Source organism: Archocentrus centrarchus, chromosome 9 (genome assembly GCF_007364275.1).
Source record: "Archocentrus centrarchus isolate MPI-CPG fArcCen1 chromosome 9, fArcCen1, whole genome shotgun sequence".
NCBI lineage: Eukaryota > Metazoa > Chordata > Actinopteri > Cichliformes > Cichlidae > Archocentrus > Archocentrus centrarchus.
In genome coordinates this window covers 19,776,904-19,795,504 of record NC_044354.1, presented here as the reverse complement: position 1 = coordinate 19,795,504, position 18,601 = coordinate 19,776,904, and the positions used below count along the sequence as shown (strand labels likewise).

Sequence of the window (18,601 nt, the reverse complement as noted above, 5' to 3'; positions counted from 1 at the left end):
GGTTTTGATGGCTTTTTTTTTTTTTTTTTTTTTTTCCAAATGTAATTTGAGAACTGCAGTTTGTGTTACTGTCTAGTAAGATTTGTTTGGTGATCTGAAATGTGTAAGTGTGATTAAATATGCACAACACACAATATCAGGAATCAAATACTGGGTGAGTTTCGGAACGATTAAAGTGTTGTTAAAGTGCTGAGAAGCAGGTTTCTGCTTCTGAAGTCAAGAGGATAGAACAAAAATGAAGGACAATCCAGTTTGAATAAGAATTTTTGAAGTGGTAAATGACAAAATGCACTCAACTCAGAGGTGTGCAGACTGATGGACAAAAATAAACTAGCTTTGAGACGACGGAAACATGACAAAATGTGAAAAACCTGACAGGGTCTGAAAACTTTCACAGTGCAACATCGCTGATTCTTCTGCAGCAGCCTCATCCAAAAATCCAGACCAGTCCTGGCTGCAATAAAACCACTTCATTCTCCTTTCAGTGAGGTTTCTTTCTAAACCTTCTTTCTTGTCTTAGTGGATTTGTTGATGTTGCTAAGTCAAGCACGCAGTACTTGGAGGAGGAGAAAGAGTAAGCAGAGAGAAATTCAAAAGGTTTTGGTTGTGTAACCCATGCCATGGCTGAGCAGCTCACTAACGGCGTTACAGAGCGCCAGAGTCCAAACCCCTGCCGGATGGCACACATCCATCTACTCCAAATAAGTCCGTTATAGTTCCTGGCTCCACTGGATAATAGTGTGGTGAAATATTGTTACTCTGCTGTGGTGATGACAGGATGTTGGAGAAGGCAGCCTTTTTCTAAAGAAGATGACTAAAACTGGAAGTCGTGCGCATGAAAACATACCGAGTCATATTTTGCTTCTGCTGGCACAGGACTTCACATGGGACCTGTAGAAGAGCTGCGCAGGTATTAGAGTGTACTCAAAGGTGACAGCATATAATATATATATATATATCAGTATAGCCACTGATCATACAGCTAAGGGGAAGTGAGATTTAAAAAAAAAAAAAAAAAAAAAAAAAGGAGAGAGAGAGAGAGAGAGAGCCACCTGTTACATAATTTTAATGCGCGCCAAGGAAACGCAAACTGCGTGAAAGTGTGAAGGGAGTGAAGATGAGCAACTTCCTGTTCTGTCCTTACACAATGAGCCTGTGGTATGCCGATTGGCGAGTTTAACATCTTTTCATATCTTTTTTTTATTTTATTTTATTTATTTTTTACTTCATGTGGTCCTTAAATTAAAGGCTAAATATGACATTTTATAATCCATCGCAAATGATAGCTGTAGCAATGTAATGAGCTGTACGGCATGGGGTTGCGGTTAGTAGTAGTAGTAGTAGTAGTAGTAGTATTTTGCCATATAAGGCATACATAAAGGTTTGTGTTACACTCATATGTTATGGGATCATCTCCAGAGAGATTACTGGACTGGACTGATGCCCTCATCGTTGGTTTATCATTGATAAACTTATCGCAAGGAACACTGCAAACCAGCGAGCGAAGCAAATGGGCGGAGCGCCTGGTGTTCATAACAAAACACCGCCTGCTTGGCGAAGCCTGTCCGAGGGTTTGGGAGCAACAGATGCGCCCTCTAGGCTCCTTTAGCCGTCTAAGAAGCCACTAGTCCAATTAACGCAGAGGAGGCGGAAATCCACAAGTCTGGGCAGGCAGGCAGTTGCACAAACTTGTTACCGCTCCCCTACTCTACGACGATGAAGAAGACGCGCGCCTCTCAACAGGCACAAGATGACGACGTGAAACCGCAGCCCGCCATCAGTGAACAAGTTGGACCTGAAGCAAGAAGGCATCCGTGAGATGCTGGTGTGTTGTTTCGAGGGATAGCAGGCAGTCGCGATTCGGGCTCTCGACACATAATATAAGCCTCGATAAGCTCCCGCGGAGTTGCTGCCGCGGGCCTGCATATGCGCGTCATTGGCGACGCTGCTGCTGCTGCGGAGTTTCCTCGGGCTCTTGGTGAAGGCGCATCGTTAATATGGAAACGTTCACCGATGTGCTGCTCGTCACCGCAAATGTCGGGTCGCTCTTTGACAATGTAAGTAGAATGGTATCAAAATTAAAGTCGCACCACACTTAAGTGAGCTCGGAGGATTATATAAACCCTAAGAGGCTCACCCAGAAATAACTAAGCCGAGAGGAGGGCGCAGGAGGCAATTTTTATCTCTTACATTGAATGGGCTCCATTTCTAGCACACTTCCGTACAAGAATGTAACCAGTGTGCGCCGAGCTCTTCTGCCGCTTTATGTCACTTTTACTGTAAATTCACGCACATTTCCCTCGTAATGCCACACTTTCAAGTTACCGAGCAGCGTTTCCCCGTCAGCTGTCGGCGGCAGATGCAGTGTGGTGTTGAACCGCTGCCTTGAATTCAAAGGAAACAGTCAAAGTTGACTCAAAGTAGAGTGTACCTGCGTGACGCGCCACGAGACGGTCTGTGCAGACTGCCAGGTGTTACCGCGAAATCCCTGATTTTTTCTGACTCGTTACGTAGGCTTGCATTTTAAATATCTGATAATACTTAATGAAAACCGTTTTTAACACTCGCCATTTCGACGAAAAATAAATTGCTTTATTTTGAACATATAATTAAAACCAAGCAACAAAGTGCATTGTAAAACAGTCAAACAAAAGGGGCCACCAACAACCTCAATTTACATGCTGGAAAAGTAGAGGAGGAAGTATAACTTTTAAAAATCGACCTCTTTTGATGCGGTTTTGATCAGATCAGTTCGGTAGTAGTCGGTGTATACACATATGCATAACCCTGCACAACTATACACACACATGCCTACATAGTGCAAGACACAATTCACAGACCAAAACAAAATCTCCATTATTACCCTTAACTGCACCCCTGTAGTTAAAATCACCCTACATCCCTCTGCTTGTTTACAAAACAACTATATATCTAATATTCTAATATATATATATATCTCTATATATATATTATATATAATCTTCTATTCAACTTTTCTATCCACAGTGTTACTCCACATAGATATGCAAACAGAAAAAAGTTTTGACTACTGGCAACAGGTTGTTCCTCACGTTATACTTTTTTTTTGTGCCATTTTTACATTTTACAAGTTAAAAGAAGGTCCACAAGGTCAAAGGTAAACACAAGTGTTAATAATCAGAGTAACTAAGGCTTTGTAGCGAGGAAAAACTGAACCTCCATCAGTGTGTTTAACCGCCTGTTTCTTGTCCAAATCTATGCTCTGAATAATGTCTCTGTGGAAAGCTGTTTGTGTTGGTGTTTCCTGTCTCGGCCAGGAAAAGTTTAATCGAGGATTTCAGGTTATATAAAGTTTATTACAGATTTAGTCGCAGATTCTGGTTTAATGCCAGGGATGTCAACCCGTGGGAGTCAGCCTCCCTGGCATCCTGTCACTCTGGGTATTTGTGCCTTTGCAGGGGTCCTCCAGCTCCTCTACAAGGCTGATGGTGCAGCCACCCCAGAATGGTCACCACCTCTCAAACTGCAACCATACTGTTTGTCATCAGTCCCAGGTGTAAAATAACTGGTTATGATATCAGTACTCGGAAAGTCTGTGTTACACAATGTTCAGTTTATAGCCTTATCAAACTATAGAGATTCAGAGCTTTAGTGGTATCTCTGTGTTTCTGTAACACAGTTGCAGTTTATAGCTCAGTCTCACATGTTTTCATGTGTCCAAAATTTACACTTTTTTTTTTTAAAAACACAAGATTAAATAGTTTAGACTAAAGAGGTAAATATCCAGCAGTTTCTTTGTTGGTTCTTGGGTTGGCTTAATTTAGCTTTTAGACAGAGCAGGGAGGAGAGCTTTTAGACTCATGGAAATTTGGCTCTGGACCCTGTTTCCGGCTGCCAGACCTCGCTCCAATGAAAACATGTCAGGTCCCATTGTGGGGGGATATGTAAACAGATGAATATCTCCCCTGAGGGCTTGAGCTTTTCTACTTACTTAAGCCCTCTTATTTCTATAAACAAACGCTCCTAAATTGTTCAGCCAGCTTTTGGATAAGAGCAGGACGCCCTGGACTGGTCACAGTTCTATGACAGGACCAATTAGGTTCACCATGCTGAATTCCTAGAAGTTCAGCTTCTCTGGGTCATTCCTGCTGCCTCATCTAATTATTAATGTATGTCAATTAAATGCAAATGAATTAGAGTTTGGAGCATGGCTGACGTGAGAGGAGTCCTTCAGGTCACATTGGCTGAATTGCAGTCATCCCTGGCATGCAAATGCACTATGCAAAGTTATTTCTCAGGTAGTATCAAAACACTGGCCTCACAGGAGATTGGTGCATTAGTCTCCGCCTACACAGTTTTAAGTCAGTGAAGGTTCAGGCAAAAGAAACTTGGTACATAACAAAACGTCATTTTTTCCAAAAAAATAAAATAAATCATGTGACAAAAACAGATTTTCATTTTATGAGATAGTGAATCAGTATAATGAGGGCACGGCCCTCTGTTGTAGTGTATGAAGTGTCTGCCTGTCTAAACCTGGAAGTGATGAACCTGTCTGACAGACAGCTGTGTGGAAGGCTTATCTGTCTCTCTGTCTGTTTTTCTCAGTCACATTTTACTGTTAAACTTGAAAATCACTGACTGAAAAACACATACATTCGTAGATTATGGCAGCTGGACTGCAACAGGTCAGCCGTACTTGAACGTGACACAGAATAATGTTTCCATTAAATACCTAATATTTGTGCTGACCTGCTCAGAGTTTGTGAGGACTTTCTGACTTCCATTTGACCCAATTATCCATTATTAGATTATCCATTGGTATGGCAATTCAATTTTAATCAAAACTTTCTAGTTCTATGTCCCTTTTGTTTGGTAGCATCCTATAAGTCAAAAGTCATGTGAAAGCCATGTGAGAATTTTGATTAACTATTTGAAGCTGCAAGTTATAAAACTCCTGTTAATGTAAAGTAGTAGTTTGTGCCCATTTCTCATTAGTCTATTTGTATTAGTCATTAGTCATTGATTTTTTTCACTTTAACTTGCACTTGTAGCGCTGCGACCGTGTGTTTCTCTGGGGGTATGCACATGATTAACTAATGACCTCGGTTCCTTTTTCTGGTGTCCCTTACAAGCTGACAGAAATGGTCCATATATCTTCCTTTCTTTCACTGCCAGGTTAATCAGAGGACAGTTCATGGACTGTATATCTAATCTGACACATGGACTGTAGCCTATTGTGATTTTGATTAAGTGCCCCAATAAAGTCATAAACAGCAGTAAAAATAAACAAGTTCCTTCAAACGGAAATCTGTGAGATTTTCTTGAAAAACAAAAACACAGATACAGCCGTGTGAAAAAGAAAGTATGCCCTCTTTGAGCTGTATTGAAAGATAGCACTGTGTCATTGCTTAAAATGCAAAATGTAAAAGCTGTGTATGAAAAATTAAACACACCCTTGATGCTTTCATAAGTTTTAAGAGGATGAGTAGCAGCCAGGTGCTGCTAATCAAATGCACTTGATTCATTGATCATCGGCAAGTGTGAGCACCTCTATAAAAGAGGTTTTGGCAGTTTGCTGACCTGGAGCAATCAGGCGTGTTAAAACACAATAGTAAAGTCTGGACAAGTGTGGCTCATTTGGGTTGCCGGAAATCCTCTCTGAAAAGAACACGGCAGCACCGCTTAGGTTTGCAAAGTCACATCTCATCAGACCACAAGATTTATGTAACACTTTGGTCTCAAGACCAAAGTTGAGCTATTTGGCCGTAATATACAGCGCCACGTTTGGTGAAAGCCAATCAGCATATCAGCACAAACACCTCATACCAGCCGTCAAGCACGGTGGTGGAGGGGTGATGATTTGGGCTTCTTTTGCACCCACAGGTCTGGGTGAAATGCTGTTTCATTCATGAATGAATGCCCACCTATCTCAGTTCCTCCACAATGATGTGAGAGACTAATGAAGTCATACAGAAAATGATTACTTCAGGTTAGTGCTCCTAAAGGTGACTCTACAAGCTATTGAATCATGGGGTATACTTAGTTTTTCCACACACTGCTTCGGCATTTTGGCTTAGTTTTAAATAAATATCGCCACTGTGTTATATGTTGTGCTGTTATTTTAGAACCTGCGTAGAACTACATTTTATTTCTTATTATGTCCCAGTAGGTAAAACCTTAAAATTGACAGAGGGTGGTACTTTATTCCACCACTTTATTTACCATGGCCTGGTAAATATTTCAAGATTTAACTAACATTGTTTCTTTAATTTTATTGTACTCATGACAGTAAGTGACATTTAATGGCCTCAAATGATGATCTGTGGAAGTGAAGGAGAAAAACAGGCCTTAAAAGGCAAAAAGCAGTAATTATGTATTTATTCTCTGCATTGTGGTGTGGTGTGTGTGTGTGTGTTTATTTATTTATTTATTTTTATTTCATAGGTCGGTGAAATTCAAACTGAATGGTTACAACAACTATACAAGGTAAGATTGAGCCTTCATGTTGCCAATAATAATATTGTAGTTTTCAGCATTTGGTATTATGTCATTACTGCTTATGGAGTATATTTCTCTCTCTTTTCATTTGTGGGAAACAATACCTGTGTTGGTTCTGGCCACTATCCTATAATACTGCTGTAATTCAAGAATCAAGAAGTACGTCAAGCCAAACAATGAAATTGTGTTCCAGAACACTCATCCAAGAGATAAGTGTGTGCGGCCACTGCCACAAGGGTGTCGCTGATTGATACCATAGCTGTAGAAGGACTGGCACGGGTATTCAGTAGCACTAAACCATCACCTGGCCTCTAGTCATAGCTGTAGTGCTGAAATTCAATTTTCCTTAGAAGCATATTCAATTCAAAAAGGCCAGTAAAGTCAAACTGAAAGGTCAAATCTGTCATATTGATATTTGATATATGATATATGTGGTGACTTCAGCATTGAGTAACATACAAGAAATTATTCTATCTTATGGAACAACTAATACAGTAAAAGTCAGCCAATCCTAATAAAAATGTTGCTGTTCATTCATTCATTCATTCACAGGAATTGAATATGAGTGACATTTATGTACCTTGACTGCTGAAGATAACTGCATTACTGCATTAGGTTGTGCTGCAAGCTCAACATTAATTGTATCCATTTCAAAATAAAAGTCTTCCATGGAGAGAAACCCTTAATTTCTTCACCTGGATTTTATTGGGAAACATTTGCAGGAGCATTTTGTGTTAATTTGAAGAAATTTTCATTTAAAGAAATGACACCCTTCAGGTAGCTACATATTAGGATGATGATGTACAGCACATGAAGATGCTCAGGCAGGCAGAAATGTGAGAGACATATGATCTTTTCATAAAGTCAGTCTGATGTGGTTACACAGGCTTACAAAGAGCCACAGCTCAGCTGTGTGCATGCACGTGCGTCATCCGTGCAGTCCAGTACTTAAACGGACAGCATTACCGCCCTGTCTCTAAAGGATAGTTACCTTCATCCTGTAACAATCATTGCTGACCTCCTTCGCTCCTCAGTGCTCTGTAGTTTAAGCCTGTTCATTGCACTGAGACTGTTTGCTTTGCTTTATAACAGACCATCCACATCTACAAGCCACAGTTCATTGCCCTGCACTTCCAGGAGGTGGGAGGGAAGGACTACATGTTAAACATGGGCCACGCAGAAGACTTTTTCTGGTAGGATTAATGTGCTGATTATAATTCATTTTGACCTGTAAAGTCGTGTTCTTCATGTATCACATGTTTGATTTATTATTGTCCATTAAACAGTTAATTGTAATGTGTCAAAAAAAAAAAAATCAAAGCCATCTACAGTTTGCTGTCATTTAAGAAGTGAGAACCACTGACATTATTACATTTTTATTTAAAAATATAACTAGATTATTAAACTACCAGATCATAGAAACCTTCACCTCAGTGATCATACTTTTGTCCTCTGTTGTTCCAGGACCCTCGAGTCCAGTGAAGAAATGAAAGACTTTGACAGGTCTTGCATTTATGTGGACAACCAGTTCCAAGTAGAAGATAGCTTCACGGTAAGAAACACATCGTCTCAGGCAGAGTAGTTCCCATGTGTTTCCACTAGATGGGGTCCTCCTACACGTTACTGCACAGTGATAACTGGATGCATTCAATACACTGTGCTGAGGGAAATCAGCAGTAGCTGGTACTGACTTTGTGCTTGACTGCAGTATAGCAAAATGAATTTTTTTAGAGTTACTCCAAACAGCTACTACTTTACTATTTAAATCTTATAAATAATTTGAATATGTTCTTTGTAAAAAAAAAATAAAAATAAAATAAAGTGTTCAGCTCATGTCAGTATTATTTAAATGGAATTTGAGTCCATCTGTTTTTCTTATCCAATTCATGGTGGTGGGTGTCCGGGAGCCTATCCCAGCTCTGATGGGGCCAAATGTGGGCTATACTGTGGACTGGCTGCCAGAGCTAACCCAGAGAGGCGGATTGTGTTAAAGAACAAGATGTTGCAAATAAAATGTGGTGAAATAATACACCATCTGAGTATAAAGTCAGTTTACAGTTCACTGCACAATTTCAGATGTGCAAAACAACAACTTTATATAAATGGCATAGATCTTAATATGTAGCACAAAACAATGCTACAGCTGCAACACAACATGAGCACAGAGAGAGGAGGTGCTTTTAAAGACAGATTTGTTAAGTCCCATATGCTGCTGCTCCCTGCATTTCTTAATGTCATCTGCTGAACGCTGGGTGTTTTGTTGGAATGCTGTTTAGTCATGGATTAAGCCTCAGTGTCCAAACCTGTTATGAAAGACATTTTTTTTACACGCGCCTTCTTTTTTTTTATTGCCCTCACGTAATACAAACTAGCCTTTAATGTCTTTCTCAGAAAGAAACTTAAGTGTTTTCTTGAAGCGTGTTCATAGCGCCCCTTATCAGGTTCAACAGTATTCGTTTCCTAGAAATTCTGCACCTGGCTGGTAATGACACCTCTACAGTCGAGACAAGTGGCTGAGTACAGTACTGTGCAAAAGTTTTGAGCTACCCTTCATTTCTTAATGTTTTGCTTCCAAGGAGACTTTTTAGTAATTTTTTAAAAGTAGCAGTAGTTCTTCAGGCTTTCTCAAGGTCTTTTAAGGTTTTTCTTTTGACATTGGCTACTTTTTCACTCATTTTCAGTCCAGTCCTTGTACCTGACCATTTTCAAAGGAAATTTCTTTGTTTGTTAAGCCACTTAACTCTGACCTATGGCTCATTCAAGCAGAAATAAGGCACCTAGTGCAAGGGATGAACCAGTCTTGTGTCTACACATAACAAAAGAACTGAGCAAAGAAATTGTATTTCCATGTGTGTTTGCACATGTTTCAATACATCGCTGCACCTGTTTCCCATTTTCCTGGCAAAACAAAAAATGAAAGGTGACTCAAGACTTTTGCACAGCAGTGTATTTCATAAAGTATTAACCCATACTCCTCCCAGGTGATACCCTCACATTGAACGTTTGACAGTAGGGGTCAACGGCTGCGTTTGTAGACTGAAGGTGCGTGAAGTAAAAAAGGGGAAACTCAATGGCCAGGTGTGGGGAGAGACAGGCCAAAGTCAATACATTTAACTCTAGATTAAAACTATTGATCCCAGCCTATTTGTGGACAATAAATAAAGTGTGCTGGGGGGGTTTAGAAGACAGCTGGGACTAAGTTTCCTCTGCACTTGAGTGTTTGCACCCTCCACTGTTTGCCCTGAGAGGGTTGCAGCCACCCCACCCCACCTAATGCCTCATTCTCATTTCGTCTGTGCCACCCGCATTGATTTTCAATTTGTTTCCCCTTGGCTGCGATCATCAGTTATACGGCCATGAGAGAGTTTGGGGGAGTGGGTGGGGTGTGCTTGGTTTTCTTTTCAGAGGGGTTGCAGAAGTAGAGGGGGCAGACTTGCATGAATTCCCAGTACAAATGGTGTTTGATAAAAAATCACTTGTAAGTCAATATTTTTTTATTAAACTGTGCACAAACCTGATTGATGATGATAGGTGTTTGGCAGAGTATGTGGAGGGAAACGTGGAGGAGAATGTGTATCTGCGTGCGGGTGTGTGTACATGCACTTTCCTGTATATGATATTGTTACTAATCCAACATAAACAAAGCCACAAGTGTTGGCAAGCTCATGTTTTATGAATTGATTATGAGAAAACAGTCCTCTTCCCCCAAGAATCATAATTTTGTGAACTAAAATTGCAATCTAATTTAAGTGGGAACTTGCTTCCTTCCTTATTCTACAACCAGCTTTAGATACAAGTGGAGAAGAATTTGAGACTCGGTTAAATAACTCATGGCATAGTTTAGACAAGCTGGTCACCAACTGCAGCTCACTGGAGTCAAACACGGAGACATTTCCATTTTATTTAATGTGGATGACTTTGGCACCAAAGATAAATGAATTCTTCAGGGAGAAATTCCTCATGTAGCTGGATTTGTGCTTGTGTATGAATGTGTGTGTGTGTGTGTTTCTGGGGGTTCTGTCACCGCGGTCTGTCACGCCCTGAGCCCTCTTGAGTGCCGGCTGATTTTTCTTCAGCTCCCAGTTGCAGCAGCAATGCTGGCAGACAGCGGGTCCACTGCTTAATACCTTTTAAATGGTTTTAATTTTCTGTCTTTATTGATTTCACAGGCCGTGATTAATCAGATCAGTGGAGCAGGCAGTTAGTACATTAAAAATTGTCAGCCCCATGTCAGGGATGATTGGGCACTGAAGTGTGTGTGTGTGTGTCCGAGAAGCAGCACGTGCCGTGCAGTTTTACGTCCACTCGGAAAGACTTCATTGTTTAAAGTTTGTTGTGTCCTTTTGGAGAGTAGCAGTGCACTGTGCCATTACTGTCCCAGTGGGCAAAGCACACCAAAGTTTCTTGTGTTCTTTGGAGAGGATCAATGAAAATGAAAGTGTCTGCTAAATAATAAAAGTCCAGTTTCACTCTAACAACAGCAATAGTTTTCAGCGTTTTGATTTTTAAATGGTTTAAGTTAAACTGATTGTAACTAATACATCTTTTTTTTTTTCTGTTCACAGGCTTTGGGGAGCATGTACTTCATCCACAAGACACTGAAAAATATCCATCAGTATGACTTTAATGGTAAAAACCCTTGCATTGATTTATTGTTTCATTATTCATCAGCTTGTGCTAAATTTGGTTTCATTTTCACACAGTCTTGGAATGCACGACACACCAACCGTCGTTGCACAACACCTTGTTTCGATAAAATGCTCCCGCCCTCGGTGCAGCCGGAGCGCTGTTGCAAAAAATCCTTGTCGGTGTTTTGATATCTTGAGTTGTCGGACATTTCTGTGTGCATGCTGGCAGTTTGAAGGCTGCCTCTCCTATTTGCAAAGAACTAGAATTTAAAGCGGAGCTGCTCTTTTGCTGCTGCATAGTCCAGTCACGTTAGGTGTGAAAAAGCTCCTCAGAAAAGCTTATGGAAGAACCATAAACATCCCGCAGCTGCCACTCGCCGCGTGGCCCAAAACGATTGTTGTTCGCCAAACACAGTCTAATGGCCCGCTTATAGATTTGCTCATCACGTATGCCGCTCTGATGAGGTTAACACCAGTTTATTGATTGCTGTTTGCATGTTTTCTCACTCTTTTACATGTCACCTCCTTGGCTCTGCCTCTCCCTCTCACAGTTAAGGATTTTAAAGCGGTGTTGGGGCAGAACAAGTATATGGGCTCTCTGGACAGGGTCACCACTGTGGAGAAAGAAAAATTCCCAAAGAATTTCTGGCCAGATGTGAGTATGTATGCATGACTGTGCATCTGTGTATTCCTCTGTGTGTGTGTGTGTGTGTGTGTGTGTGTGTGTGTGTGTGTGTGTGTGTGTGTGTGTGTGTGTGTGTGTGTGTGTGTGTGTGTGCGTGTGTGTGTGTGTGTGCGTGTGCGTGTAAGCGTCGGGAGGGGCAAACATGGGCCAAAGGAGATGTTGGGACAAATGAGTCTACTGGGGCTTTTGGGGCCGTCTGCCTGCTCTGACAGGGAGATGAGACAAATTATGTGCAAGAATCAATAATTATCAGTTTAGCCCTTTAAAGACACAGCTCACTGCTGTTTAGTGACTCACTCCAGTTTTTCTCTGTTGCAGTTCAAGTGGTCCAGAAAGGGCTTCATGCGGACCCGCTGGATTATACACAACCAGTACGTAACACACACTAACCTCACCGTGATACACCAGCAGGGTGTGTGGCTGTTCAGTGACTTATATATCTATCTCTGTATATATGTCTTTTTTTTTTTTTTAATCACTCTCACTGTTTTCATCAATTTCAACCACAGTAAAGCTCTAAAAGCCCTCTGTACACTACCTGCCCAGCACCACAGTATGGATCCATAATCGCTACATTTGAAGTAACTGTTAGCCCATATGTCAAAGCACGCTTCTGCTTCCCTCAGTGAGCCTGAGGTCAAACATCTTAGTTCCTTGAAGCAAAGCAGCCGTAGAAGAACTTTAGCCGCAGTCGGGGAAAAGTGGGAGATTTTAATCAGTAAACATTTAACCCGACATTTAAAACCCTCTTTGATCTATCATGGCTGATATAAAACAAATAGTGAGGCGCACGTTCAGATTAGTCACAGCTCTTGCGATGACTTTGTATTTTCGTGTCATGCAGTTATTAATTTCATTTGGGTTGTGCTTTAGTTTGGTGAGTAAACTGTTGGGTTTAGTTGTTTCTGCTGTTTAACTAATGCTCAGACTCGACATGTTATACGACGGTGACCATAGTTCAGTTTCATTGGCAAAGAATATGTTTTCAACCCCCTGAATTAGAAATTAGATAATTATATTCCTGCAGTGAACTTAAATAAATCACACAGTGCTGCTGCTTCGGTCTGTGTTTCCTGTGAATAGTAGCCAGTATTTGTTCTGCTGTGTTGTTACTTTGAGACGGAAGCAACAAAAGCTCACAATCAAATGTGCCACAGCATCGTGCTGTGAGTCAACACAGCTCGTTTGTTAGATCCCCATTAATTGTTTGCTGGTGACAGCCTAAGAACAGGAGCCAGCTCACGGCACTTGTTTGCCTGAACATTAACCCGAGTGCGCTCACTGATAAGAAAACCCCTCATAAATGACACCTGTATTGGTATACACACACATACACACCCATCTAATGTCAGGCTTTGGATTTATCAGATTGTTTCCTGTTTCTTTTTTCCTCCATCTGCCACACCCTATCACCCTGTTTTGCGTGTGTGTGTTTGTGTCTGTGTGTGTGTGGTGTTCTTCACAGAGGTCTAGACCTGGTAAATATCCACCTGTTCCATGATGCCTCCAACCTTATTGCCTGCAACTCCAGTCCTTCCATTTACTCAGCCAACCGCAATAACGCTCTCAGATACGTCATCAACAGGTGAGATTTGCAGCCGCACGCTACTGTGTGAAACCATAACAAGCACACCTACAAAACTTTCAGAATGGCACAGTGAGTTAATTCAGAAAGTGCAATTTGATGTTTCACTAATTGTATCTATGAACACAGTGTTTATCACAGTGTCTTTGTAATATAATCTGCAGTCAAATAGCTTTTTCCAACTTGCAAGCAGCATGTTTCATTTTAAAAGAACCATGAAAAATCATTTGTTAGACATTTCCATACACGCAAAGCAAGGCTGGGTTAAGAAATAGACGTTGTGTTAAGCCTGACAATGGTATTTTTACTTTTACAGGATATCAGACAATCAGCACATGGTGCTGCCTTTTTTTCTGTTCGGAGATTTCAACTTCCGTCTGGATACACTTAGTCTGGTTCAGGTGTGCATCAGCATTTATTTTTCAGAGGTTCAGGTGATAACGAGTGTACCAATCTGGCATCCCGTTTGTGTTTTTGTGACCAGTACCTGTCCACTGCTACCGACGTGCAGACAGTGAAGAAGGACAGCAGTAACGAAGTGGAGAAAATCATATGCGAAGAAAAAGACAATGACCGCCAGGTGATTGGAACTAGAGAAACCAGTTGAAACAGGAGCCGACATTATCTACGTTTCAAGCGTAACTTTATCTGCATCCTTTTCACCTCTAAGGTTCTGCTTCAAATTGAGGAGAAGCTTTTTGCCTACCTGCACCAGGCGGTTTTCAGAGAGGACAATGGCAGAGCAGTAAGAATGCAGTCTCACCTTTCACCCATAAAGATATCATCAGTTGCACCACTGGGAAATTCAGTGGAAACTTGGTTTGACCTGCTTTTACAGATTTTAGATTAGAGCCCATCAGCAGAAATACCTCCTAGAAATGACATGTTTACTGCAATCACAAAAGGGAGAAAAACTAAACTGTGATAACTGTAGCAGTGAGCTGAATTATCCCCCGTGTTAAATCTGCACTCACTCACATCATGTTTGTTTTTCTCGTCTTGACATTTGTAGCCATTTTTAACCATAATGGCTTCTGTCCCTCAGCTTTTGAAATATGACAAAGAAGTCGCAGCCTTTCATGATGTCATTAGGGAAGAGGACATCATGTTTCCGCCAAGGTATGACCTGTAACTCTACCACTTGCTGCAAAACTCTTGTTAGTTACCTTTCATGCTTTAAGAGTTTTTTTCCACTCTTGTCTTGTGCTCAGCTACCCATACAGTGAAGAGTACACTAAGCCAACCCAGTACATGAATACTCGCTGTCCTGCCTGGTGTGATCGTATCCTTATGTCACATACTGCCCAAGATTTAATCCTCAGGGTGAGTCATTGTTAACTGTCGTTTTAATTGAAAGTGAAACTCACAAGCCAAGCATTTTGTTTATTTTATATTCACATAATCTCAATTATAATCTCTGCTAATTGATAATACTATGCACAGTTTATTACAGGATTATAACTTACAGTTAAAGCTGCATGCAGCGTTGAGAGGGCACTCGCACCCAAGCGCACGTCAAGGCGGAGGCCTCTGAGGTGTTTTGTCATTCAACTACTGATTGCCTCCTTTAGCCTTTAATTGGGGAGAGTGAATGCCCATTAATTACATGCCTCTATATAAATTTCAGTGTGATTCTGTAGGGGGTGGTGTTGCACCAGTTGCCACTTTTTATACATTTATACTTGGTAAGTAAATAAGGCAGAATTCAAATTCGAGGCAAATCGGGTGAAGTATGTGTGAGTGAAAAATCCCCAAATCGGAGTGTTGGCAACACCGTTTATATTCAGCAAAGAGTTCGATGACTTTTGATGACCCACTCGCCTAAATGATGTAGAGCAATTTTGGTCTCACTGGGCTGAATGCCGTAGAAATATTTTGTTAAAATATGAGGCCTGAAAATGGCAAAAAAATGGCCCCAAAATGACACCTTAAATTCAAAATAGGACGAGGTCCTAGGACGAGGGCTGGAAAATGTGAAACTGCCAAAATCACCTAATTCATTCAAAATGGCAGACTTCCTGTTGCATGTAGGGCATCACTCCAAGATGATTTTGCTACTTTATAGGTGGCGCTATTCACTCATTATTGAGGCTTCATACAGCCCCCAAAACAAACAAAGGTTCCTCAGTAAATTGAAGACCCCTTACCACATAGTTTTCCCCCATATGGCGATCATATTCACACTTGGCCAGGTGGGTTATACTAAAGCTGACTTTCTTCTGGCTAATGTTAGCTTTTCTGATAATGCAGATAAGTTGTTAAATGTATAACTCAGCAGTTATTTTAGTTTCACCTCTTCCCTAACAGAATTGAATCTTAATTCACAGTTGTGTGTGTGTGTGTGTGTTGTGTTGGGAGATAGTTGTTTTTTTGAAGTTAGTGGACTCCATTTCTAAGCACTGTAGGTAAGTGGAGAAGCATTAAAACAGGACCTCAGGAGCGAGCACAGACATCACATCCCCAAAGAACTCAGTAAACAGGATGTTAGAGGCAACAGAGAAAGGGAGGGTTTTTTTTTTGTTACATAATCTAAAGTCATAATCTATTGGTTATGTCCAGATATAAATGATTTTGAAGTTCATTCTTCTTTTCAGAGCAATGACAGCGAGAACAGTGTTGTTTACAACACAGTGGGTCCTAATGTCTGTATGGGAGATCACAAGGTAACAGCTTACACAAGCAGCATGTTGTGCACATTGTGCAGGTAACAAGTCAGCCATGTAGACTGAATCTGATGTGTTTTGTTTTTCCTGTAGCCTGTGTTCATGTCCTTCCCACTGAAGACAAATGACCACTGAGTGATACAATGGTAAGAGTAAGTTCCAGTGAGCGTGTGTGTATGTGTGTGTGTGTGTACTGTACTGCACGTGGAAGTGCAGCTGAGTTGATGTGGTAATTCCAGCGAGTAGATTCAGTGTGTGAGAGTGAGCACAGTAATCTTTCTCTGGTCCCTGGGGAGCCATAACCATGCTGGCCCAGTGGAGTCAGGATATGAACTAAGAGTAATGCGTGCTGGACATAAGCAATCCTTTGTGCACATCGTAGTTGGAGTGCAGGCGATCAGCACCTTTACTGATCTATGTCTATTGAATCCTCTTCTCTGTCACTGTGGCTACACATTAAATGCATTTGCTGGCCTGCTTTTCATTAATTACCACGTGGATGGCTGGCCAGAGAGACATTCATTGTGCGGGACAGCATATTGGCATTTTTACGGCCATGATTTTGTTTTGCTGCCATTTCAATTTAGTTTTTCAGGAAAGGAATGTCTTTTCATGATGGTCCTTCTTCAGAATGCTGCAAAATGATGAGATGCACACAATGAGGGGGCTCGAAAGAGGCTACAGCCACATTCATTTGTGTTTTTTGACATTTCCAAGCACATCAAAGTTTAGGCCTCTGCAAACTAGTATGGTCAGGCTACATTTTAGCTCATGGAATGCATGTCTATAAGCATGTTGCTTATGCAACATTTGCATTTTAAATTGTAGTAATTATAGAGTTTGCCTCATTTGACCTCTCTGACCTGGAAAGTGGCTTTTGCCTCCTTACAATGGCATGTAGATGTTAGCAAGATCCTGCCCTGTAATCTACTTAAAGAGGAAAGAAGAATTTCATCGCTGGTTGAATCAAGTTCTGTATCTCCTCTGATTTCTTTGCTTGCATTTGTGTCGGCACGTGATTTACAAAGTGTGTTTGTGTCTGCTGCAGGTCTGTAACCATAGCGTCGTCGGAGTTCTGCCACCGAGGCTCAACAGTGCGATTGTTCTCCGCTGCAACCTTCCCATCAGCCACCCGCAGAGTTTCACTCAGCCTGGGCTAAACTCACTGCCACATGCTGTTGACCACAAATCTCGTATCATGAGCACAGATTTATCAGCGCATGTCAAGAGTTTTTGAGAGCTGTTCCTCTTTGCTGCTTGCTCTCAGATTTTAAGTCCCCCCCGTGACATGAAACCCTGTTGTCAGCGAGGATGATCCTGCAGGTCCTACCTGCAGCTGCACATTCGTGCAGTGTGCATAGCGATATTATCTTGAAAAAGGAAATATCAAGCCCCGCTGGTTATCTGTGCATGTGCTTTTATTTTGTTTTTGTTTTTTACGTTCTATTTAGTGCATGTATTTATTTTGCCCTTGCTGTAGCATTTTAAACAATGAGGGAGACACAGAAGTTGTCACGTTTTGGTGATCCAGTTGTCACGTTTTGATCATCTTCAGTGATAATACATGATGCGTGAGAGATTTCCTGCTGGCCTATTTTATTCATACTTGTGGCTGCTTCATATACATCAGCTCCAGCCATGACAGATTGGATTTTTAATAGTGGCATTATGAATAAATGACACTAGATGGGCAATTTTTAAAAAAAAAGAAAAAAAAAGAGAGTAGAAACATTTTATAGCAACAAACCATGTGCAGCATTTGATCTTGGCAGTGGTGGGAGCTGAATGAATTACCATGACATCCAACTGAATTTATGTATCTGTTAATTTTACCAGCTGTATTATACACATTATACCAAGTGCTTTATTTCACAGTGACGCCGAAGCTTTTGGCTGATCAGTTCCTCTCTCAGTTTGTGATGCAGGATGTCTGGATTTAACGTTATTGCATTGCCAAAAAAATTATGCTGTAATTATACTGTAGTACTTACTTCCAGCTGTAGTCAAGGAAGGTCTGTTTTGATCACTTACCATCACTAAAACTTCACAAAATCCTGTGCATATACACACATGTGCACCCACACACAGCGGAGATGGCACTGTTTGCTTTTGATTTATTATATTTCTTTGGTTCCTAGTCTCATACTGCAGCACCAATGTAGTAATATTATGTGCGACAAGTTTAAACCTTTGACCTGGCTTTAATGAGGACTAATTGAATCTATTTAAAATGTGTTTGTTTCTTTTTGAGTGTTTCCTGGGAGTACATTTTCCTGTAAAAATGCTTTTTGATGCAAGTCTGAACTGTTGTGTAATGTTTGTACAATGTGACTGTAGCCTCATCATAACAAGAAAGAGCAGTGCATTTGGCTGTAGATTTGTAATAAATGCTTTGTCACAGGAGTGGAGTTGGTTACAAACACTACATTTGTGATATTTCACTTTTGTAAATAAAGTGCTACCCCCTGAATTATGTCGTTTACAGTCAGTCTTTTATCATATATTGAAGTCACACCTGTTACAGGAAAGGCAAGGATAGTTAAACTATGCCTGTGACCTCATT

The 18,601-nt window shown here is 40.9% G+C and overlaps 1 protein-coding gene across 3 annotated transcripts; it reads left to right on the top strand.

Moving 5' to 3' along the window:
- Positions 1–1,403: 1,403 nt before the first annotated feature.
- inpp5l (inositol polyphosphate-5-phosphatase L) lies at positions 1,404–18,511 on the top strand. 3 transcript variants are annotated; one of them, XM_030737258.1, is made up of 16 exons: positions 1,404–1,825; positions 6,424–6,465; positions 7,570–7,670; positions 7,942–8,029; positions 11,043–11,106; positions 11,657–11,760; positions 12,109–12,161; positions 13,256–13,375; positions 13,692–13,776; positions 13,860–13,955; positions 14,046–14,120; positions 14,421–14,494; positions 14,587–14,698; positions 15,970–16,038; positions 16,132–16,184; positions 17,087–18,511. In XM_030737258.1, the coding sequence occupies exons 1-15, from the start codon at positions 1,820–1,822 to the stop codon at positions 16,171–16,173; spliced, it is 1,131 nt and encodes a 376-aa protein (XP_030593118.1). In that variant the 5' UTR covers positions 1,404–1,819; the 3' UTR covers positions 16,174–16,184; positions 17,087–18,511. The 3 variants fall into 3 exon arrangements, 2 of the variants coding, with proteins under 2 accessions (XP_030593118.1, XP_030593117.1); XM_030737257.1 differs by having other exon boundaries at positions 1,429–2,057; XR_004020369.1 differs by lacking the exons at positions 16,132–16,184; positions 17,087–18,511 and adding an exon at positions 14,819–14,910 and having other exon boundaries at positions 1,410–2,057.
- Positions 18,512–18,601: the final 90 nt, after the last annotated feature.

Coding starts and splice junctions, on each gene's coding strand:
- inpp5l (XM_030737257.1), top strand. CDS start 1,998: ATGGAAACGTTCACCGATGTGCTGCTCGTCACCGCAAATGTCGGGTCG. Junction 7,671..7,941: donor CACGCAGAAGACTTTTTCTG/GTAGGATTAATG, acceptor CTGTTGTTCCAG/GACCCTCGAGTCCAGTGAAG. Junction 14,495..14,586: donor GACATCATGTTTCCGCCAAG/GTATGACCTGTA, acceptor TCTTGTGCTCAG/CTACCCATACAGTGAAGAGT.